The sequence below is a fragment of the Amblyomma maculatum genome, chromosome 3, assembly GCF_055883805.1.
Source record: "Amblyomma maculatum isolate TAMU_Amacu chromosome 3, ASM5588380v1, whole genome shotgun sequence".
Lineage (NCBI taxonomy): Eukaryota > Metazoa > Arthropoda > Arachnida > Ixodida > Ixodidae > Amblyomma > Amblyomma maculatum.
In genome coordinates, this window is record NC_139346.1 from 56,130,721 (window position 1) to 56,156,285 (window position 25,565).

The 25,565-nt window shown below is 45.3% G+C and overlaps 1 protein-coding gene across 1 annotated transcript; it reads right to left on the reverse strand.

Moving 5' to 3' along the window:
* Nucleotides 1-4,744: 4,744 nt before the first annotated feature.
* LOC146194792 (heparanase) lies at nt 4,745-25,360 on the reverse strand. The gene is made up of 9 exons (XM_084596639.1): nt 25,130-25,360; nt 20,978-21,147; nt 17,618-17,793; nt 16,961-17,131; nt 13,919-14,069; nt 13,428-13,475; nt 11,343-11,543; nt 5,782-6,019; nt 4,745-5,219 (listed from the first exon to the last, which is right to left on the reverse strand). Exons 1-9 carry the CDS (start codon nt 25,358-25,360, stop codon nt 4,908-4,910), a joined length of 1,698 nt encoding a protein of 565 aa, XP_084452765.1. The 3' UTR covers nt 4,745-4,907.
* Nucleotides 25,361-25,565: the final 205 nt, after the last annotated feature.

The window sequence follows — 25,565 nt, forward strand, 5'->3', positions numbered from 1 at the left end:
CCCCGCTACCAAGATTGTACATGTTTTCTGCCTGAAGCCATACGAACTCATGCCTTCTTTGTCAGTTTAAAGCTGGGACGATGTTTGCATCGCCGGAGGTTATGTTACGAGGAGACGAGGATGAAGTGTTTCCTGCCATTGCTTCGCGGAAGGCAGATAGAACACGAAGTGGGACTGGTGCAGTAGGGCTGCTCACTGCTGTGCCAGTTAAAGCTGTAAATATCCTGTGAATGTAACGAGTCTTCACGTAGCAATATATAAGCATTTTATACTTTATTGGTTTATATAAATTGCCGAGAAATGTGTCTGACTGTCTTTTATGTCTTGCATGCAATATTTAAAGTTACCAAGAGACATGCTTATCAGTTTGCCATTCTTATCACTTTACCAATAACCATAAGGGCCGTTTTCTCCTTCAACCCGACATTGATAACACCTTTAATTATCGTCGGCAATGATGTGTGGTTCTTAATGCGCCCAAAAGGAAAGTTATGTCCATATCAATCCGATCTTACCCGGTCAGAACACTCGATTATAAAAATAACAGGGTTTCATTAGCGAACATCGTCATACGTAACCGTGTTGGTGTTCATGTCACTAATAATTTTTTTTGCGCATGTACATCGAATATGTTCCTAATAATGCGAACCATACCCTTGGCTATATATTTAAAAGCTTTTTCCAGGCTCCATTCGATCTGAAGTTCATCATCACCATCAGCAGCGTCATTAGCCGGACTATATCCACTGCAAGGCGAAGGCCTCTCTGATGTTCCTACAATTAACCCTATCCTGTGCCAGCTGCATTCACATTACCCCTGCGAACTTCTTAAAGGGTAGCTTCGGCGATTGTTTTACCCTCCTGGGTTTATAATTCATTTATATTGCTGAATGCTTGGGCATCACAGTATGCAATTACATTTTTACAGCACGCGAGCAATACGTTTAATTAAGCAAAACACTGGGAACAATATTGAAACGCTCGAGCGGGGCGCGCAACCCGGGGCCTTGCGTGACGTCACATGGTGATGACACGGGCGTGCAGCCGCACCACACGCATCCGCTGCCGTTCTGCTGAGGTGTGCGAACGTCAATTGCTGCTGCGTACGGCACCATGTGAAACATACTATGTGATGTCGGTGAGTCGCCCTTGATGTTATCTGACAGGGACAGCTAGGACTGTTGTCATTCAAATGCAATGTTTGGCATGCATGACAAAAAAGGGCGAAACGAGCAGCTACCTTGAATACGGCTAAATTATTGCTGTATGAAGCATTCATTACCTAGATTTTTTAAGCCATATACGCACTCACAAACGCCGATTCAAGTGGCCGGCATACTTGAAGGCGACCAATCGTTATTACAAATTCCTTTTTTTTTCTCGATACCGACACTAAATCTGCCTCACTGCGAATTAGATTATTCTCCACACAACAATACTCCTGCCACATGGAAAATTAAATGTCATTCCCACCGAATGGCATTTGTTCAATTTACTATCTTTTTGATTACGCTCTGCTACATGACCAAAATTCATGCCTTTTCCAAATAATGGCAATTGCTATGGATGAAAATAGGAGCCTGCAAACCTTTTAGGCCTTCGAAGTGTTAAGAAAATAATTGCGCTCTGATCGAAAGCAGCTTTCAAACTACAGTTGACGTCTTACGCGCCATACGTAGGCAACCTGCTGATCATGACTATCCATTACGAAGCTTACGGGAAGTGTTGGCGTTTCTTTACGGAAGGGTACGGAAGGTGCGCCCAACCAGGGAGGAAGATTGTAAAGTGCATGAACTGGTCATGCAGTTTCAACTACGTGCGCTTCGCCCACTAATGCAAATTTCAACAGCAACAAGCCATATGGGCATTGCCTATAGTATGACGACCGACGGATACAACCTTCGAGCGTACGAACCCGGCGGCGCAGTATGCAGCCCCGTTCCATCATCGCAAGATTGTTCGCTTGCCGTAATAAGTGTTAAGCGGTACATCAAAATATGACCGACCCCAGGCGCATCAGAAAAGTAGACGAGAGAAATAAACGAGATTTCCCACACTGAAAGCAGCGAGCTTACCGCAACGTTTCTGCTCGCGAGAGCGGCGGACAACAGCACTCTGGCCGTGCCTTGCACCGTAGCCGTTGCCAGGGCTAAACTGTTTCTAACTGAAGTCGGAGCGGACAGCACTTCAGAATTGATCAGAGCTATAGTAAATAGTCTGTTCGTGGAACAGCCTTATTGTCAACCAAACTATTATATCAGAATCATCGTGTGTTGGTAACAGGTCCGCGTGGAATGTTCCGCGCTTAAATGCATTCTCAGGTGCAGACGGGACGCCGATCGCAGGAATCAATTTGTCGCGAAGCTGTTTTTTCTCAGGAAATCTGTGGTGAACCACTGTGCTGTCTTTCGTAGAATAACTCGTGCAGTCAAAAACACCACAGTAGCTACCCCCCATCGCTCCAGAGGAATGCATTAAAGTGTCATCTGAAACTACAAGAGCGAGACAGTGATTCCAAGATCTATGCTGTTTGCAAGCAAGCTATCGGCTATGTCTGCGTTGTGCCAGGCTGTTTCTGAGTAGCGACGCTGTTGTCCTGCCCCGTGCCAGTAGCACCTCATAGGATTGTACAGGCAATGTCACAGCGTACACGCTGCGCCCAGTAGAGTCATTTCACTGTCGCTGTCATATGCTAGAAAACCGCTGCACGACTGTGACGTCATCAAGAACAGTGTTGGCCGTGAAAATTTCCAGTCTGGCAGCAAGAGTCGTGATTCCCGGAAAGCTATCAGTAAACGTTATTTGCGGAAAACAGAGCGTCCCAACTCTGCTTCTTGGAACACGTAACCTTGACGTTGAGAAGAACGTCTGATGTAAATTTTATTGATATCTGTGAGCATCGAAAAATCGCCGGAGTTGACAGTTAACCTCATCTGGAATCCAAATAGTTACCCTAAGCAACCGTTGTTGTCTTCTCTACACACTACATACCCTGCCCATGTTCATTTCTTCTTGATTTCCACTGGAATGTCATTAACTCGAGTTAATTCTCTGACCCGCCCTGCGCTTTCTGTTAACGTACACCTACCATTCTTCGTTCCATAGCCCTCTGCGTTGTCCTCAACTTATGAATAAACCTTTTCGTTAGCCTCCACTTTTCAACTCCACAGGAGAGTAGGCATGAAGTTATATCTGACGTAACTGTACTTTGAATAAAATAGAACACGCATGACCAGGCTGTCCGCACAGCTCACATTAAACGATGTAGCATCTCTTCAGAATCGGTTAGCTGCATTATTTCAAAGTAATCTCGCACGGCTGGTGTTTAATAAATAAAATCGTAGTGTGACTAATATTTAGTTCATAGAACGGTTTCGCGCCTCAGTCGTTTTAGCAGCTTTTTTTATAGCCAGACAATAAAGCATGAATTTGCTACATCAATACATCAACGCATCATTACAAATCGATCATATGCATAATGTCGCCATTTTTTTTAAGTTTAAAATCAATGTGCATTTATTCTTTTCTGCCAAAAACAAGGACCCCAGGGGAACCAACCTCTACTCTATATCGCCTGCACTGAAAACACGTGATCATTCAGGATTCTAACAGTCAAGTATGTCATCGAACAACCGTCCTCATAATGATTTTGTTCTTTTGCGGATATGTTTTAACTTAGGAGAAATTTCGTTTTCATTTTAGGCCCACCCGATCCATAACGCCCTGCGGACGCTAAGTGTGTTGCAACAAATAAATATAATATGCCAGCAGTGACGTCACCTAGAAGAAACAAATTCGCATGCTGTCAGAAACTCTAAAATAAAACTGACGACTTTGCGCAATCACTTGAAACGAATTCCATATGGGGAGGATTGGGACTAATAGCACACCATGGACATACTCATTTTGCCATACTCGCTGAAAAAGTGACCATAGCGAGGATATAACCCTGATAAGAACTAACTGTTGTTCATTATCCCAATTCAGTCAGAACTAAGAGGATGTGAAGGGATCTCAAGTCGCTACGCTAGAGGTAACGTGTCTCAAGCTTCTGCGGAAATTTCGGCAATGGGAAGACGGACGCATCAGCACCGATGCAGACACTTTGCAACTCAAACTACACACAGCCAATCGCACATATCAGCCGCATTAACTATATTACAAAACCCCAGGTGGTTGCCCTACAATCTGAAGTGCTGAGCGCTAATCTCATCAGCGTGTCACCCTGCAGTTGATCTGAGGGGACAAAGAAGCAGTGTTTGCGTTTCTGAAGGTCCACTAGTCGTCGGTTTTTTACTATTCAGTATGCAGATGTAACTTGTTTACTGAAAAGAAACGCACGACTCGTAAGCATAAACTAAACTTTTGACGGCACAAGGAACCTTCGCCAGAGATAGTCATGGCTATTTTCATTTTCCAAAGTTTTAATGAATCATTTCTCCCGGCAAATGTCAAAGGCCAGACCATGGGCAAGCTTGGATTCATTGTATCGCCGGTGCGTATCCGACAGGACTGACTCTCGAACCCGGCCGCACATCCGGCAAGCACTCCATTCGCAAGGCCACCTCGGCGGTATGGCCACAAAGCCTTAAAAAAACGACGTGGTCCTATGGTGTCCAACCTTATAGATACTGTATGAAATCCCTTTGCTGAATGGCAGTAATGACGCCTAAAAACATTAATTGTAAGGTAGTTTTTACATTACATAAGTACCTTGCTATTGTTGGGTCAAATACGCGCTTTATTCAAAAAATAATATGCAGATTTCAACATTGCAAACTTCAAAATGCGAAAGCGACTGGTACGTGTTCCTATGTGAAACAACACCTTTCAATCCTCCGTGATTGTCTTTATTGTCCGACCTTGCTGTACGACCCAAGGTCGAACTTCGCTTGCCGAGACCCCCTTCAAAAGGTTCCCGTACAGGCAGGCGCCTTGTAGTCGGCAAACACGAAGAAGGCCATGCCGTAGGGTGCGATAGCCATTCCTTGTCGCGGATGCAGCACGGCCGGTACAATGTCCGGAAACTGGAGCGACTCGCTTAGAGTCAGGGGCCTGCCGTTCAGCACCACGTCTTCAGCCACCAGGTTCCCTGCAGGGTCGGGTCCCAGGGCGTAGGCCATCACGTGGCTGGAAAGCAGCTCGCGGTCCTTGGGTGTCAATACGGCCGTTTCATTGGACAGGTTAAGGCCGAACACGATCACCGCACCATGATGGTTCTGTAGTGCAATATCAGCATAAGGCAACTTGGTCGTGCGTCAGGAAAAAGGTGTTGCGAAATAGATGCAAGACCTGATGACAATGTAGCGCTGAGATGAAGCCAGTTACGTTGAATACAGAATTGGCCATCCTGTTCTGTGTTGCCACTCTTAAAGCTACATGTTCGCATTGTTCTTCCGTGATTCAATGATGAATGTGCTAATCAAAGGCCTAGTGTTTGGGAGAAGAAATGCACTACAATTGCAGTGTAATTTGTAGTTTTGAAAGAGGTGAGTTTGATTACAGTTTTCAAAGCAATAAAACCATTATTATGAAGGGTAGCTGATACCTACATCCAAAATATGTTCTGAACAGATTACCTTATCGATACGAGGGGTACGTAAATGAACGGTACGACCAAACAGTGGGAAAGTGTCCACTGAACAGCAAGGTGTTTTTAAATCAATGTTTTTCAACTTAGCAGTTCTGTGTCCCTCTGTTCTCGCAGCCTGCTAGACTATTTGTAAACAGCCAAATCTTGGCCTAATCACGCCCAACCAGCTAGGCTTTGCAGACAGATACCTTGATGGCACCATCACGCAGACAGTGCGCGTAGAGGCGCACCGCATGGTCGTTGGGCTGGGTGCGCAGCTGCAACACTCGAGGCCCCACCAGGCGCTTGTGGACCAGACTGATCCAATAGTCCGGCAGCGGCCGGAACTCGTCGTCAGCCACAAGCCGATTGCTTCCTTGTACTAGGTCCTGACGGAACACCACGGACACACCCTGGCGAGCTGCGGTGCCTAGCGTGTCCAGCCACCTGTTCACACATGAAAAATGATCATGCACGCGAGCTAAAGGCATCCTTGAATTGCACAAACAATGCTGGCACGCCCGTGCTCCAGTGAAGGCTCGAACAGTTTCATTTCCACTGATCTGAAACTGACAGTCGTACTGCACACTACTGCATGCACTGAATGTCTGCACGTTTTATGGTTGAATACTTTATATCCTACTGCAATACGTAACTTAAAAGGGTACTTTCTATGCAAAGATGTTATTGTAGGCTAGTTGGTGCATCTGAAAGTTTGCTTCAAGCCAGGATCAATGGGACACAACAAACAGTAGACATGACAGGGCGCTACTAACAAATCGGGTTTTTATTGATAGACCACTTGCTTAGCTTAGGACTTGCTTTTATCAACAAATGGAAAGAAAAGCACACATGGACATATCAATGCAGCGTGTCACATCGTTCCACAAGGAGACATGTATCAATCATTACCCGTTGCTCTGCAAGAATTTGAATGCTTTTTGAAGAGCAAAATCGATCGATGGCTGACACACGCGCTACCATATCTTTCAATCTCATCAGCTTGTATTATCTCACAGCCTAGTTGTGTACTGCGCCTGCGTAATACTTCTGTGTTTTCTAGTACGGACATGCCGTTGCGGCGTTTCTGAATATGTTCAATCATTTTGCTGCCTGATTTGTCTGAAACGTCTTTTGAATGCTCCATCAGCCTTTCGTTAAGGCACCTCCCGATCTGAACAATATAGCGCTAAGTGAGCAGTATGGAATACACTACGTTCTTGGAACACTTCACAAAGCTCCACTACGAAGGCGTTTTATAAGCGACAGCCTTGTCCTGCGCATTCACTTTCCTGAATGTGCTGGAGGGTTTTCCTGGTGCATTAAAAACCCCTGTTACACCGGTCCTCACTTCCATATTCTTGAGGTTTTGCAAAAGCACTATGGAGATACGGTATAACTGCAGGATTGTTTCTTGGCAGCTGATTTCATCAGGATGTATTCAGCGACTTCCTATCTTCGTCTATTGATCTACTAATGTATGGCTGTATGTATGTATGTACATTATCGCTGGTCAGAACTTTTATTGAATGGATTTCAATCTCTTCACATTAACCACGGCTGACATCATTGAACCTGGAATTAAGGCACAAGTTGTACTAGTAGAATAATGCCAAAGGCGACAGTGGTAACTCTCTAGGCGATTGACGCGGGAAACGTTGTTACCGCCATAACAGCATGCCTGCGATGTTCTAACCGGTTTCCTAAAGACAGACACAAAGTCAGCAAGAAGCAACACGAGATGCTGACTATAAGGTTTAAGGTGCCTGTTCTTCAGCTTCCTTGCCCTCTCTTCATTCATTTTATTGCTTCTGTTACACTTTCTCCGTCGCAGGCTAAGCAAGGCGAGGATGACAGGGTCTCCGACACACGACATCAGCCCTTTCATTGCAGGCCGCACGTAGGCCCCTTCTAGTGACGAGCATAATCAGATATCGTCCCTGAACGTGGAGACGGTATAGTTGAGTATTTTCTGGCTTCCGCCACGCATCTGTGCGCGACGTCACAGGCAGATATACTCGCCAAGGTGGCAGTGAACTGGGTGATGGTAGCCACCGTAACAGCTGATAGTTTGTTATGAAAAGCCAGCAGCCGTTCTTGTGCAAAACTGTCTAAACAAAATCTTGCGAACAGATTTCCCACGTATAGGACAGACCGGCGGGTCGCGGATTTTTTTCAGTCAAAACGAGTGATGATCGGCAACAACTATGAAAGGTCGGCAACATGGAGTGTAGCGAAACCGCTGTACAGCGCAAACTAAAGCAAGCCACTCCTGTACTTAGTGAATGTGTAATTTATTTGAGGTTTGTTTCAAGAATAATTGTAAGCTATAACGTGTTACTTTCCCGTGACGCTGAATTAGCACAGCACGAGTGTGCCATCTCTCATAGCATCAGTATGTGCACCTTCGTTGTAGCGACGGGTTGAAGGGTCGTTGAAGGGCCCATAACAATGTTTAATATTTACCGAAACAACAATTCTTCAAATTCAGTGACAGAGAGACATTCTTCAGGCATTTCACAATAAGGAAGAGGCGTTTGTTACCCTAACTTAATATGTGGCCTAAAGTCACATAAATCTAGGTAACACGCACACACGGGTGGTCCATTATAATTCACGTAGGATTGTATTTCTAAATCTCTCGAATGATACAAAGACATTGCAGAGCCCAAAAGGTATTGGGGTACATATGTCAAAAGTAAACTAGTAAGTGCATACCACAAGATACCCGTGGCACCGGAGGACATCGAAAAAGCAGCCATAGCAACCCCCTTCGGACTTAAAAAGGCCTGGCAGACGTTTCGATGGTTCATGGATGGCATCTTAGCTAGTACAGACTTTTTCCACGTCTACTTGGATGGCCTTGTCTTTGCTAGCGCCACTTTATCCGAGCATGGGGAACACTTTCGCATCGTGTTCCAACTTCCTGCTGCCCACGGTATTGCCGTCAACGGAGCAACATTCCAGCTTGGTGTACCCGAGCTCTCCTTTCTGGGACATAATCGAGCGCCGGAATCCGCTCCCACCCGGAATAGGTCAAATCTGTGCGGGAATTCCCGCAACCCAGCACGAAGCGGCAGCTGCAAGAATTCTTTGGACTGGTGAACTTCTATCGCCGCTTCGTGCATCAGTTCGCTGCGATATTGCAACCTTTCGACAGGGAGAAAAGATCCCTGCGAAGTCCCTCACTTGGAATGACGAAGCATGCGACGCTTTCCATGCAGCGAGTCAAGAGGGCTTTGGTAAATGCTGCTCTACTAGCATAGCCACAACGAAGCATATCGCAGTGTATCATGGTAGACGCTTCTGACAGAGCCATCGGCGCTGTGCTACAGCAACAGAGCAGCGAAATTAATTCCTAACCTTCTTTTTCTCACGAAAGCTGACCCCTGCAGAAGAGCGCTACAGTACTTTCGGCCGAGAACTACTCGCCATCTATACCGCAGTCCGCCACTTTCGTCACGATTTGGAAGGCGTAGAATTCTCTCTACTTACTATATTCTCTATACAGACCTCTGACGTACGCTCTGACTTCCCCAGCATGAGACAGGCACACTGCTCTTGAGTTGCGTCAAATGGCTGGACTATCCGAGTTTACGACAAACATCCAACATGTGAGCAGAGTTACCGTCGTCGCAGACGCCCTCTCGCGTAGGCCTGTAACCACCCTTAGCCTTTCAGAGGGAAGAAATTTACCTAAGTTGATGGCAGCTCAGCGAGCGCATCAAGAGCTCTTACTGGCAGCGGTAGGCGCCCTAAAATTGCAATCCCTACTTGTATCTGGCTTAGAGAATCGTGTGTGCTGCGATGTACCAACGAACCGACCTCGTCCTTTTGTTCCCTCCGGTCTCCGTCATAGCTAGCGTCTTCTAGCTGTACAAGCTGGCACATTCAGGAATCCGGGCATATCAGAAACTAGTTACAAGGCACGTCTAGCCAGGCATCAATCGAAACGTCCGGCAGTGCTAGCGAGAATGTATCACCTGCCAGCGCTCCAAAGTCCAGCGCCACACCGTGACGCCATTGGCAAGGTTCCGCGCACCTGACTCGCGATTCAGTCATGTACACTTGGACCTTGTAGGACCTCTTTAGAATGTATCTAAGATATTGCAGGACCATGTAATGGTCAATCATATTTACTCACGCGTGTCGACCGATTTACACGTTTGATTGAAGCTGTGCCCTTTGCAGATATCACCACTGACACGGTCGTTTTCTGTACCACTGGGTGGCTCGCTTCGGCGCTCTGTCAACTGTCACGACTAGGCAAGGCAAGAATTTTGAGTCTGCTCTTTTCACCAGCATAATGCGGCTGATTGGCACCTGTTGCACCAGAACGACTGCCTATCACTTTCAGAGCAATGGCATGGTGGCGCGCTTCCACCGCCAGCTACTGCTCGTCCTTCTTTCTATACGAACAATGTTGAAATCTTACATTGGCAGCAGCCGCTGAGCTGGTCTATGGAACCACACTGCGACTGCCCGTCGAATTTTTCGCACGACCATAGGTGAAAGACCCGTTCCAACTGCTGACTACGCGAGAACAAATGCAAGTTTCGTGCCACGTCCCCTCGTAAGTCAGCACCGCGACCCGTCTTGAACTCTCGAAACTGGGGTCTTGCTTCCATGTTTCTGTGCGATATGACGCCGTGTCATTGCCTCTCCAACCATTGTACGACGGTTCGTTTATGGTGCTCCACAAAACGAAAAAACGATTCATGCTGGGCACTCGAGGTCGACGCGAGTTTGTGTCTACTGACCGCATGAAGCCTGCCCATATCGAATAATCCCCATCGACAGCGCGCTACACGCGTAGTGGGAGGTGTAGCAGTGCGCGAATTCGCATGGACCTTTACTTAAACACCGGAAACTCACTGTGCGGGAGCGATGTGGCGACCTACATGTGCGCGCCGGGCGCCGCTCCTGACCGGAGCTGAAAAGGTGACGAAAGCCGACGGTTTCTTTTTCCCCCGCGAGAGGGAGAACGCGCGAAAAAAAAGAGGGCACAGCGCGAAGGCCCTTAGCGGCCAGCAGGAAAAATAAACAACTGTTTGGGATTCATGGCACTCGATCATTAATTCCTGACCTGCGCTAGCGTCCCAACAAACGTATTGGGACAAAAGTGGGCCGCACATATAAAAAGCGGGAGTATATTGGTATCGTCGCGAACCAGTGGCTCCTGAGGGAAGAGAATCGTAATAGTTAGCTCTGTGGACAGTACACAGTAGCGCTACAGAATTCCGAAAGTCTAAATCAAGAATAGAATCAAATGTACACCGCTGAACCACTGAAAACACTGTTAAGAATAGCGACCAACTCAGGTCCATCGCTGCACAGAGCATCCTACGGAGGGAAAACTGCTAAGCGCCCGCGCATAAAGAGTTGACTTGGCGGTTTAGTCACGTTTCGTTACCTTATGCGGTAATGTGGTTTATATTCGTCTGGTGGCTTTTCGCATATAGCCTATCGTGTCTGCGGGGAAGAGCAGAAGATGTAGAGCGATCGCGGTCACTTGTTACTGATGAAGGATGGAATACGAATAGTTTGAGCAGTTGTCTTTTCCGCGTCTCACTTGCGCTCCTGTGTCTCGTATCGTTTTGTACGTCGGTTTTGCTTGAGCCCAACGATGTTCGAGCATGTCAGTCCCCAACTAGCCCAACTAGAAACCCTCTCGTGTTTAACTAGTTAGATGTTTCACCCAATATACATGAAGTATGCGTGCACCTCACTTCGTTTGTTTATAATGTTTCATACACGACATCCGACTTACACAAGCGACGAGGCGTAAGTGTCCGAAACAGCTGGAAGTCCCTCGCCGGCAGCTGACGCAGCCTCGGTGATCCAGAGGGACTTCCGCAGCCCGTTTCTCTTCAGCACTGACCACAGCTGCTGAATACTGACGGACAGGCCACGCAGCGTGGTTGCATTCAGAAGGTCGGACACCGTGCCCTCTGGCTGCCGGTGGTGGTAGCTGCAATATGGTGCGAGGAACCATTTCATGAACGCGTCTGTAACAATTTCGAGCACCATTCTTCATTAGGCTAAAAGCAAATGCAAATATATGTTGACCTAAGCAGCACATGCATGCTTCACGGCTTATGTTGGTTAGTCTTTGCAAGCAAATGCGGCATTTTTTCAAATTGTCCAAATATTTTATACTTGCCAAATTAAAACGCCAGTGAAACTCCAGGACAATTCAATGGGCGATGGCGAATTATCTCTTTTAGAAACACCCCCTGTGCGTAAACAGTGTTTTTGTGCAATGCCATCATTTTGGCAAACATTTAACAAAATATAATTTAAGAATGAGTGGTCCAGTGCTCAATCTCGGCTTATGAAGAGTTGTTTTTGGGGTATTGTTGAAATCAATAGTTTGAGGGCACTCATAGCTTCACAGAGCGCAATAACGCAACTCTACGCGCATATAGTCAGCAGATTGATACTGGACCTTCCTACTATGTTACTTTGCAGCGCAGTGAACGCACACTGACTTTTCTGGTCTCCTCTAGTTATCCATCCAAACGATACAATGCAAGCAAGCAGAATAGGGGAAGTATTTTTGTATGTATCATTCCGTATCATTTCCAGTTCACTTGGTCATGAAGTCAGTTGTGTGAAATGCCGCAGGTTGTGGGGAGGCAGGCATGACCTGTCTGGTCTCGGCACCTCCACTAATCACTGAAACAACGATCCACCAATGTTTTATGCAACTACCGTATTTTGACACATGGCGATCTAGCCAGTGCCGAGCGTTTCGCCAATATCATCATAGACGTGTTTCTTCCAAGAATACGGATGTTGTGATCCCACAGAGCATACAGCGTCGGGAACGATAGACAATTCCAGGGGAATAAATGTAATAGAAACAAAATAGAACGTTAGAAAATACAACGTCCTATCTTTTTTATAACTGGTACGCATGAACAAAGCAAAGGCTGTAGTTTATAGGCATTCATTTTATACGAAACCAACAAAAGGCCATTCATAGAAATCGGAACTCAACAAGTGCCCACGTCGATGACAGCCATCGCCTCTCACCGTAGGCAGTCGTTAACAATCGAATGTGATACGCAGCGAATTGCGAGGAGCGGAAGCCCACCTCTGAATGGTCCGATAACTTCTCTTGCATGTTTGAAAGCAGTGGCAATATTACCGGGCAATAATGACCTCTTACCGAGACGGAATGAATTCAAAATAAAAATGAATGAGGAGTTTTTGTGGAATACGGCCGCAGCACTTGCGTGCCTTTATTCAATTCAATTGTATTTAGCAATCATGCATTCCATACCTCGACAGGAGCTATAGTTTTGTTCTTTCCTTCTCTTCTCTAACAGCGTTTTTTTTTTTTCAGCAGACGTTATGCGCTAGTTTCAGGAATTGACCTCGGCAATCCTAATATGCCAAGTTTAATCCTTCTTGTGGAATTGCGCGTTATGATAACGAGTACCAACGACCCCTATTTTGGTACGATTAGCTTATCTGCAGGCAGCTGCGAGGGTGGATTTATAGAGAGGAGGAGCTCTCCCAAGAAGGCTGTCAGCTCCGTAAAACAGCTAGCGAAGTCTTAATAAACAGAATGTTCCGCTTCATCTGCCGTACTTCACTAAACAGAGGAGCGTGAGCACTGTATCTTTTAGGTGCCCCACAGTCACTAGACGATGCCATTTAGAGCTGTACGTGAACACTAGAGGGTGACCATATCTTATTCCAGTCCTGTGTGCAAGACCCGTGCATACCGCAAGACACATCCAGAAGCAACGCGAAGTTTATTTAAACGAAGCAAGCTGCTGAAACGAACGAGCACAGCACCTTGGATAAACGAACGAGCACCTTGGGTAAGATAAGCACTACTTACTAGTGAAACGTGACGGCGTCGATGCTCTTGTAGGCGTCCTCGATGAAGCTGCGAAGCAAGGGAAAGCCATGTATAGCCATTCAGCTATCATACTGAGAATGGGTGGCACCACAAAAGCGCTGGGTAACACATATTCTCATAGGTTCCTGTATGTTGTAAGGCTGCTAAATTTCCTCTGTCTCCAATAAGAGGAGTCTAGTATTCTATAGTACTAGCGTAAAAATAAAACTATTCGTTCTGGCTAGCTACCTAAAAGGAGTGATAATGCAGCAGTCCAGTTCCAAAGACTGACATTTATAAAAGCCCTTTTGAGTGACTGGCAAAACCTAGACTGTGCAGTGGGGTGAAATGCGCTGTTTAGCGTCTCGAAACAAGGCTTCGTCTAAAAGGACGCCGCAGTTAGTGGCTGTGCTTTAGATTTCGAGTACATCTTGTCCTGCAGTATGACAGCAAATTGCACGCTGTCGTTGTTGCCGACAACACTGAGCTACCTGTCGAGGAAGGCAAGGGCGTCCGGCGAAGTGTCCCCGATGTCGGGTCCCACCAGCTTTCCACTGGCCGGCCAGAACAGCAGCAGGTGCCGTAAAGCACCGTAGTCGCGTGCCAGCTCGTCAGCGTGCACTAGGCCCGTCGCCTCAAGCTCTGTAATAGGAGCAAAATAGGATGGCACAACGACTAACATAAACAATATTTGATGCATGATTTTGCACTTTATACACCATAAAAAAATTATTTGAACGCCACTGTACATCCTCCTGCAACCTTAAAGATATATCGTGCTTCTAATTTCCTTTTTACGTATACAATGTGACCTTTAAAATCTCATTATATATCTGAAAATTGGCTGCATGCCAAATGGTTTGCGGAATGCCAAGAGAATCGTAAAGTTCCAAAAATACAGAGGAGCGTTACTGTCCGTTTTTCGCATTCGTTCGTTTATAGGTATGTATTACACTGCCTATAGAGTTGACACGTGAACAAAACATCTTTAGTTTTTTTTTTTTTTTTCAGTTTAGAAGCGCATCAATTCAGGTTGGCACGCCGAGGTGTTGCTGTAGTTAGGGCGCTCGACTGCTGTGCCCAAGGATTGAGGGTTGAATCTCTGCCACTGCGGCCTCTTTACGATGAAAGCAAAAAGCGAGACTCCCGTCTTCTGTGCGATGTCAGTGCACGGTAAGGAATTCCAGGTGGTAGAAATATTAGGCAGCCCTCAACCTGGGCAGCCCTGACATCTTTAGTAGCTCTGGGACATTCAGCCCCATAAGCAAATCAACCAATAATCAATTTGCCTTTTTCTACGCCTGGTAGGAATAGGCTCCCACTCTTACCAAACGTTTTATTGTGAGTTAAGGGAAGAGAAAGTTTGATAATGCTCTTTAATAGTAGCACATGCTCTAAATGCAGCCGTGAAACATCTTTCCCCATCAATACGCTTCTTTCTATAACTTCCACACGTAAGATTGCATTACCTACATATTCAGCCGATTTTAGCAAAAGTGCCGGAGGACTATGCATCACTGCACCTAAACTGCGCTGCTTCTTTCTTTCTTGTGCGTAGAAGTCATTGTTTTTTGGTCCCATCTTTTTGTTTCAATTTGATGTGACCGTCGCGAAATAATCCGACTGCTTCGGCATCACATAAGGTGCGTGTATCGCTAACAGCCGTGTATTGATTCCCAATATATGGCTCGGCTCCACTAAGAGCACACCTCGAAGACACAAACATCTAACTTTCGTCCCTCGTGATGAAATTATACAGTTGCTAACATTAAGAGACATTATAAAAATAACTGTGTAAAATATAGTTACTGCTGCCTGGTAATATATCTCTACATAACTATTTTAAAAAGGCCCCTATTGTCGGTAGCCTTTGTTTCAACACGATGTTTTAAAAAATACGTCGCATTTTGTTTGTACCGTGCTAACATTTTCAATTATTATCAACTGGTTTGATTCGTCACCCCTCGAGCATAGCTAAATGAATACTCATTTCCAAAAAATATGCCCATCTTGCTTCGTTTAATTATAGACTCTACTCCTATTCAGACCTATTTGTGAATTATGTGAGCGCATCACGAGCGCTCAGCTCTTCAACCCTCTCCAACGCTATAACTTTATGCTCAAATATCAGCACAGCTTGCAGAACATTTGCTTACGTGAACTCAATTTGCCAAATTTAATGGAGACAGATATCACATGAAAGAGTAGACCACAGTTGCGCAACGTATTATCAATATGTAAAATTTTGCTTTTGTCACTTTTCTGTAGCGTTCATCGCCATTCCCATCATGATGATGTCTGCACACTTCGTCTTTTAAGTCGTTGCGATTTATATTATTCCAGGTGTATTAAATGCCATTCATGCCTTTGCGCGGCATTTTTTGCTGCAAATAAAAACCAAATGGAGCGCTTATCAATAAATGCGGCCGCACACAAGTGACAACGCATAATAGACACTACCAAAGACTCTCACACATACTGCCACAGCAACTAAACATATTTCCTCCTATGTGGTCATGTGACTGTATACTTTTTCAGTTTTAAGTTGTTGTTGTTGTTGTTGTTTTTTTTGGGGGGGAGGGATGAGTGTGCAGTCGTTGCCTTCTGGCTTTGCTTTTTTTCTGGTATGATGTGTTATCTGTCCCATCTCTGCTGTGTCATGCCTTAATACTTATTTTTGTGCATTGCTTAGATTATTTCACTAATTGTTTCCATGGTTAGTTTTCATTTGATATTATCGCGATAGATAATCTCCTTCCAGTGACAAAATAAAATGAAAAAATGGCACTCAAGGAATAAAGCGTGTAATTTTTGCAGCATCTCTTGCGCGTTAGAGCTCCAAACAAGAGAGGCAAGACGCTGCTTTTCTCCCATGTCTTCACGCCAGGCCGTACTTGGCCACAACAAACATACAGTGCAAGCATATTTGCAAAGGCCAGATGTTTGGCAGTCCTTCAATTCAGTGGCCTTGGAAGTTCAACCAGTAGTAGAAAAATAAAAACGCAATGTGCTGCATAGGCCTTTGAGGTGGCGACCACGTGAACGGGGACAGCAGAGCAAATGCATGCTTCTGCAGCCGCTGCAGCACTTGGTTCTATTTATTGGACATAAACCATTGTGGATTTCTGTGCAACGCCAGATTGATTCGGGTACATGGCAGAGATTTGTGAGCAATTCAAGTCATTTTTATGTGTTTATTTTTTTATGCATTTTTCACCTGTTAAAAGTGAACACAATCATCATGCCTTGGTAAAGGTGCCTTCCTATATTGTAATGATGCGTGCGTACAACATTGGTTGACTGTGTAGTGTTTATAGCCAGTGTAATTTCTCTGTGAGTCGACGCATCTCATAAACACTGTTTTACAGCGTGGCCGGTGTAGGATTATAAACGTCAAGCACATATCAGCTAACTATATTATTGTGGCAGGAAGGCAATGCATTTCCGCACTTCGGGATCTCTCCTTAGAAGCGCTCGATTTGCGTGTGTGTGTGGGGGGGGGGGGGGGGGGGGGGACGTTCGCATCGCCGTACCGCTTCCCAGCTGCCAGTGGACGTTGAGCTTGAGCACATCGCTGAAGCGCAGCAAGCGGACGGCGTTGGAAGAGTCCCAGGCTCCGCTGCGCCGGTTCAGCCCATTCAGGCTGAAGAGCAGCTCCCAGCCGATGGCCTTGACGAACGCGTTCAGCCGGATCCAGTCGTCGCCTGTAGAACAAAAGGATTTCTATTACCTGCTGCTCGTTGCTAGGAAGAATGTTCGAGTCGCGCTTAAGGCTGCCAATCATAAACTCTTGGCAGCGGCGGCACGCAAATGCCCTGGTATTGGAGGACACTTAAGCCTCTGATTGCACGTAAACAGGAGGAAGACTTCAAACTTGCTGTGAATATATATTTGTCTGGCATCATGCCTCACGACACTCTCTTGTACAGAAATGGCGAGCCATATAAATGCATGTGACCACGTGTTTCTCCCTGCTGCTCCTCAGGAGTCCAGCAATGTGGCAAGAGGTCGGACATAAATCAGATCAGCTCTGTACACACAGCAATCTTGGTTGCTAATTCGCAATGCCCTAGGTCAGCGTGTCAGCTGGTCAGGTTAACTGAAACGGGTTGGTGGTCACCAAATAAACCTACTGGGCATATTTAAATTTTCTTCCAAATGTGTCGCAAGTTCGTATGTGTACTGCTTACCGTGCATGACCAGAGGCCCCTTGTACTCCGGGTAGAGCACGTTGTTCTGCCAGTCCCGCACCGGGTCCGGCGTGGTGCGGTTCTTCTCGCTGAACAGCAGCAGGTTGCTTGTGACGCCACCCACCCGGAGTACGCTGGGCGCTAGCGAGCGGCACAATGCTACCAGTCGGGGGTTCCTACGAGGAACGCATTGGATGTTTCTCTCAATTTAATTACACAGAGCAATAGAGTGAGCCCGCCTCCAACCAGCAGTAGATTCCTTCGGAAACAGCGCAATTCAGAGCATCAAACGCACAACCAAGGCCATATGTCTTTGCCGGATGCATTTGCACACGATAATTAGCGGTTATGTGATGAGGAATTTGAGCAATTAAGATGTAGACGTGGTAATGGGCATTGACGAGTATAGAAACCAATTTTAGATGTGCATTTCCTTTTTTTGATGAATGTGTGAAACATTCTTCTTCTAAGTGTAAAAATTGATACAAACCTATCCCGCTGTACAATTAGTCTGAGGCATCTGTAAACCAATTCTTAGAGCCCATTCATTTGTATCAGTCACAACATGCAAGTGATGGCTGTTTCTTCAAAAGTTAGTATAGGCAACGTGAGAAATAGCAACTGCAATGCATTCTCCGTTTCATTACTGTAAATTACTACAGCGTTAAATCAAGCCTCTGTCAAGAGCCGCATTTTAAACTATATAAAAATGTATATAAGCTTTGTTCACGCATACCGTCCCTCATGCTGTTCATTTTTAGCAGCGCTATTGCATTTGGTCCTGAATTTAAAACAGGTCGAAGAGAAATACGGCTATAAGTATTTACCGAGGGCACTCGCGATTCGCCTTGAATACACGAATAGACATGGTAGCGCCTCTAACACCGTCTTTTAATTCCACAAACGCTTTATATTTTTTCTTCAGCTTTTGTTTTCGGACGAAAGAAGGTGCAGTATGACTGTCTCACTTCTCAGTGAACATGTACATTTATCTGAGGTACATATGGCGTCAGGTCAAATCCCTACGGCATGCTCGTCTCCAGCTTTGACTATAAAAGATGAACACTAAATGGGAGACGTCAAACTGAACGCTGCGCAGAGTTAAAGTTCTAATACGAAATCATGGGCGCATTTTCTACCACACCGTTGTTCCCGATTTCGATTACGCTGACGGCTTTTGATCGGATGGACTTGACCAGCTTCGTTTAATAGTTAAGCGGACATAGATAAGTAACAAGTATTCACTCATGCGCATTAACGTATAACGTGTGATTACAAGAAAAAAACACAAGGAACTCAAATTTGTTGGACATGTGCTTCCTAATGTTTTGATTGAAGTATCTGTTATCGACAATAATCTATGTCGCGTAATCGCAACATAGTATTGTCAGTATTGACCAGAGCTTTTCAGAAGACAAAGGAGGGCGGCACAGATCAACGCTCAATTTTGAGCACCGCCTATGATTAGAACGCACTATGAAATGCAAAGGTTATCCTATGTTCTGACCCGTTCGCACCTACTTTGCTAGGTCCCCATAGCCTGAACACATGAAGACAGCTTCAGTATGTGGAACTGAAACTCACTGCAGCCGGTGAATCCCAACTAGGATACCCCTATTCACCTTGCGTCTAAATAATTTTACATATACCGCGCCTCTAACGTATACCTTCTTAGCAAGGCCGCTTATAATGCGACTTGCACCTTCGCCCTAAGCCTGTAGTACTATTCGTACATGGCGTCATTAACACATCTCGCACTTTGAGGAGATCTGTCTTTTGAGAAGGGTTCGACGCCACAATAATGACACCCATGTCAGTATCTGCAAATAAAACTAGCAGGCTGCTCACCATATGCAAGCAACACTGCTGCTGTTTATGCATGCAGACAGCAACCTATTCGGGTCGCGACTATGATGTGAGCTGTTTCAAAAGAAATATACCATTGGATAAGTACTTTGAAACAAGGCTTGAGCGCATAAGAATGATGTCAGTGTCGCAAAAGGTTTGCCAGCGGTGCTGACACTGCGATTTTGGTATGTTTGCGGGGACTGATGACAGCTGCTGACTACTTCAAATGCCTGTAACCTTCGTCTATTATAGCTCGGCGGCCGACCAAGCACGTTATAATACTACTACTGATTATCTCCTTCAAAACGTTTCTTCTATCACCAGAGTCTTCCTAGTTTGCCTAAGTATACCGTCTTCTTATTCAACACAGAAGCAACAAGGACTTTTTTTTTTGGCTAAATATGACGAATTTGGCTAAGGTTATGAATCGTATCCACGTGTTTTTTTTTTTCTTTGCGCAGGACGCGCACATAAGTTTTGCGCCGACACATTAGAATACGTGATCTTCAGAGCAGCACGGAGAATGTGGCAATAACGAACACTAACATACCAGAACAGTCCTATGTGTGCTCTCTTTGAGCGAAGGAATGAAGAAGGACTTCGACTTTATACGGCCAATTTATTTCTTGTCCGATTTCGTAATCATTCTAAGTTTACGTTTGTTGCCATTTTCAAAATTATCTATTTTATTTAAAGTGGCAGCTTTAAGACCAAACTTGAAGTGCGCCCTAGCTTTCAAAATCCATGCCGACTCGCCGATATAAGCAGACCGCAACTTCTTTTCCTGGTGCGTGTCAGAAACGGGCTCACCACGGGTAGAAAGTCTCCGCGATGCTCATGTGCAGGTGAAATACAAGTAGAATCTAAATGCGCACTAGCTCTTGTCACCCACCACGAAAACAACGGCAACACAGTTTGCGGCCACCGCTTCCATGTTCAATGGTTTCTTAGATGCCAGACAAGCCTCTAGTGTGCGATCATGTTCCATAGTTCAGTATTACATGTAAAAACATCGTCTGATGTGGCCGGTTTAAAATATATTCCCTTCACTAATTCGGAATAACTGGCTACGTCCTTTATATTCTCGAAAGGTATTCGAAGTTATTTCTGGCGGTAGCTTGCATGCAATCCTTCAAGAGCGCAAAATAACCATAGCAATATATTCATATATTCGCCAAATTAACTCGCTCTTCGACTGACGTGGGGCTTATAAGTAATGATATAAATGACTCTGGTCGCATATTTCGCGAGAAATAGGTGTACCATGAGTAAAATGTATCAGCTTATTTTACTCTCACGCTAAAAAGGAAAAGGCTAAATGCAGAATACCTCTTTCAAGTGTGAGGATGTTTCTTTTTCTATTTCAATCTAATCTAAGCGAAGAACAAAATCAATTTTTATGGGGCCTACTATGGCGAATGAGCTGCGTATGCGGTCTACAGATTTTGACCAATGTATAGCACCTCCCAAGTACATCCTCCCTGCAGGCGCCACTGAGGCGATGGCACTCACTCGAGGTCCAGCTCCAGCCAGTCCCAGGATCGCAGGAAGAGAGCGGCGTCCAGGTTGAACGAGACGAACCGGTCGTCTACGATGTGCGTCGGCGCCGACAGGTCCAGCGAGAAGTTGCACACGCGTCGCGGACCCTCGACGCTGCCTCCAGACGGCACCCACGGGGCATCCTGTGCACGTGCACAAAAGAAGGAAGCATTGACATACATGACATCCAAGAGTCTAGGGCACATGTTCGCAACATGGGACCATTAACAGCTCTGGAGCCGTACTACGTACGCAAGAAATCACACATAGACCAATATGTCGCAAACCAAATTGTTTAGTCCCACTCCTACTGGCCGATTCTGACTGGCGGACATATCGACCGTTAAAACCTTGAGCTAAAAGATTTGTGACAGTGCTTGTGATGTGATCGTTGCGTAATTTAGCCTCTAGACTGCATTTGTATAACTAGAGCGAAAATCCGTGAAGAGTCTCAGAGTCCTTATGAAGAGTCCTGAAGAGTCCTTATGACGAAAGATGATAATGGCGAAGGCGTACTGATGCTTCCTCTGCCTCCACATAAAACCATTTGGTAATGTGCAGATTATCTTCGTGCTCGATTCTCATAAAGACGTCTTTAACTTGCATTTGTTTTCAAAAGTCGGCAACAGGTAACATTTTTGCTTCCACCTCCTTGCATCTTTGAGGACCTCTACACAAAATTGAGCACTACAGAAGCACTTCTTTTAAAACTTGAGCTCCACTCTTCGCACTGCAACTCGCAAGGTCGCTTGCTTGACCTTGAGCCGCCATACTGTAGGCGCGATCAGTGATTTCACCCCATGTAACCATCTGCGAATAGGCGCCGCTGCAGCGCACGCTCCGAGGCTCTCCGCCGTAATGCATGATTAGGCGGCAGGTTTAACAACTGCTTCGTCGGCGTTTGTTTGCTCTCAGCTTGATTGAGTAGCGTGCTGGCAAGCGTGCGTCAATGAGGCGCCATGTGAGTGCGGGCACCTGAATAATTTCTATCACCTGGGAAAACTTTGGTGCGCCCTTGCATCACACAACACTCGCCAACCTCAACGTTTCTCTTCCATCTAAACACGGCAGCTGCGGACGCGATATTCCCGCGTTGAATCGGAAGAAGCCTTTGCTAAGGTACGCGTACATTTCACCCAGCGGAGATGCGTATTCTGGGACTGACGTGTTTCACAAGATGTCGGCTGCTAGACGTAAGCTATATATCTTCCAAAAGACATTAGAACGTTTCAGGGTGGACAGGTTACCTCACCTGAAAGTACAATTCCCTTTACCTTTATGTTCATTGCCGTAATATTTATTTCATAGTAAATATTATACTGCCGTTCCGTCGTTGATTCAAGAACTGTCACACGTTGGCGCACAGGGAGATGCGGTAAAGAATATCCGAATGAATATATCCCCCGTCCTTAATGAATATCTGCGACCACCACGACGATTTGTGCACAGTGGGTATATTCTCGTACAAATGGCGGATCTTTCTCGTTCCCAAACCAGGTAAGGCTCTTTCTGCAGAGATGCGTGAGATGCAAATGCATCTCGTGCATCTCATCGCATAAATGCAATAATACGCAACATGGAACAAAGACTGTACACAGTAGGTATATTTCTGGATGTTCAGAAGGCTTTCGATTCGGTGGACCATGAAATATTATTAATGAAGCTTTACGACTAGGGTATACGAGGTGTCGCATTAGACCTAATCAGAAATTATTTGACTAATCGATCACAATATGTTACAGTAAAAATGCACATTCGTTATTATTAAGGGTACTGTATGGTGTACCGCAAGGATCAATGTTAGGACCGATATTGTTCAATTTACACATTAATGACATCTGCAGTGCACCAACTTTGCCAAAATTAATTATGTACACAGATGGCACTAATATCATCTTCGCAGGCAGATCGCTCATTTCGCTTCAATACACAGTCAATAACTACCTCAACTCACTATCCCTCTGGCTCGATAATATTAAATTAAGGTTAAACATAAAGAAAACTAAATATTTGTTGCAAAATCGCCATCAATTTTCGTAATAAGCTGCTAGATCAGGTAACGACACAAACATTTTTTGGTTTGTGGTTTCAGAATAACTTATCTTGGAATACGCATGTCCGTCGTCTAACAGGGGCCTTGAGTCGAGCTGGCGGGTGTCTGTATAAGATTAAGTACCTCGTTCCATTTTGGCTGAAAAGAAAATGTATTATACCCTCTTCTACTCTCGAATGTCTTACTGTGTACTCGTCTGGGGAACTACGACAGCGCAAATTAATAGGAACTAAATTTTATTGAAGAAAAAAACGCCGCGAATATTTGAAAACTTCAATGGCAAGCCCCATATACTCTCAACGCATCCGCTCTTTTCACAACAAACCAGGTCTACTACTACAAGCTCTTACAGTACATTAACAACAATAAGTTATATAAAGCTTCCGATACAAACCTAAGTTCACAGTATTCTCTTCGCCAAGTTCTCAGAAGGACACCTGCCACAAGAACAAACTACGGCCAGCAACATACACACTACCAAATACCTTTTCTGTTGAATCTTGTAGATACGCTCGTAAATTTTGACAAACCTGTCACCAAAACGTTTGTCAAAGCCCTATTGCTCAAGCATGACATCGCAATTGCATAGTTTAATTTCTGTCTTGTTTTGTGTTCTTTATTGCATCAGAGAATACATGGTGCTTTTCTTTATTATTTTGTAAGCGTTCTATACTGTATCACTAAGTTCAACAAGCGGTTTCATTAATATCGTCTACAGCAGTATGTTTCATTTTTTTCATTATTTGCAGTTGGTTTAATACATAGCAATCAACAATCAAATGCCAATCTTTTGTATTTTTTTCTATTCATAGTTATTTGGAATGACTCAGTTCCATGCAAACAAATTTCTGTATTTGCGTGTTGTGTTTATGACTCGAAGTGCTATTTTGTATGCTTTTTATACGTTTTTCAAACTGCACGCTGAACGCCATCTGAAGCGAAAGCCTTTGTCAAGCTCTGTAGTCTTTAGCTTTCGCTCCGGCTTGCTGTAATGAAGAAAGAAAGAAAGAAAGAAAGAAAGAAAGAAAGAAAGAAAGAAAGAAAGAAAGAAAGAAAGAAAGAAAGAAAGAAAGAAAGAAAGAAAGAAAGAAAGAAAGAAAGAACAAAATTGCATGAGGTGCAGAGATGCAAAATTTATCGATGCAAATGCCAACTGGTGCTTGAACGTGCTACGCATTGAAGGTGTTCTTTTGCGGCGGTGCGTGTAATGTACAGGGGTGACAAAACTTTACTGCGAAAAATACCGTACCATGGACGATTCCAGCGTACTTTTGTTACTACCACGTGCGACAAGAAACTCGAAAATGGAGTCCCTAGGCGACATGTTTTTGATTTAGTATATACTTATGATATGGTGTGGCATAGAGCGGCATGTATGGAGGGGTGTGACTCGCATTGTGAGTTGTGTGGCTCGGCTATCCTCACCACTGCACGGCATGAGATGGCATGACATGGAGGTTTTAATGTTCCAACGTTAGGTAGGCTATCTAGGCGACATGTTTTTGATTTAGCATATACTTATCATGATATGATTACGTGTTACATAGAGCGGCATGTATGGAGGGGTGTGACTTGTATTGTGAGTTGTGTGGCTCGGCTATCTTCACCACTACATGGCATGAGATGGCATGACATGGAGGTTTTACCGTTCCAACGTTAGGTAGGCTATGAGACTCCATAAGAGTGATCTGGTCAATTCGACCAACTGAATTTTTTAACGTGCAATTAAATCGCCGTGTGCACGTGCTCATGGCCTCACACCTCCATATAAACGCGCGCACCGCGTCCCGCATCAAAACCGATTCCTCAAACTGAACTGGCGAGCGCCCTCAACAACAAACCACCACGGCGGAACATCCTTCCTTTGGTTCAGCAACAATGTTCTACTGGTATCCAACATCATTGATAACATTTACTGCTCACTGCACTTGTAATATGTGAGACCCTCCTGAACTTCTACAGCTAGCAAAAACACAATGGAAAGAAAACTTGCCCGAAAAGGCCTGGCGATATGCCCTTCAGACAATCATCAGTGGTTCTCATACTTCGCAGTGAGAGCTCGTGACGGGTACCTGGTAGCTGTGAGCGGAGCCCGGCGTCCCCAGGGCGGGCACCAGGTAGTAAAGGTAGAAGGCGTAGCAGGACGCCCCCAAGGCTGCCAGGCAGAGAAGCAGCAGAGACAAGTGGCCCACCGCTTGCAGCGTGGTCACCGCAGGCACTGCCTGCTCTTCGCGGGAGTGGTGCTTGCGGGCGGTCTTGCGGGTGCCCGAGGGCGCCAGCCGCTCCTTACTGGGATGTGGCATCGTTATGTGACGCTTTTTCGGTGACGGCTTCTTCTTCTTCTACGTCCTTGATACGCCCCCGTGTGACAACTATTTCCGCCGCTATCGCGTAATCCTATTCTTTCAATGTCTAGCCCATCAAAAGTGGCAAAGCAGAATCACGCGACAAATCGCAAAAAGCTATCACACTTCTATTAAAAAATAGCGCGCGCACACTTCACAAGCG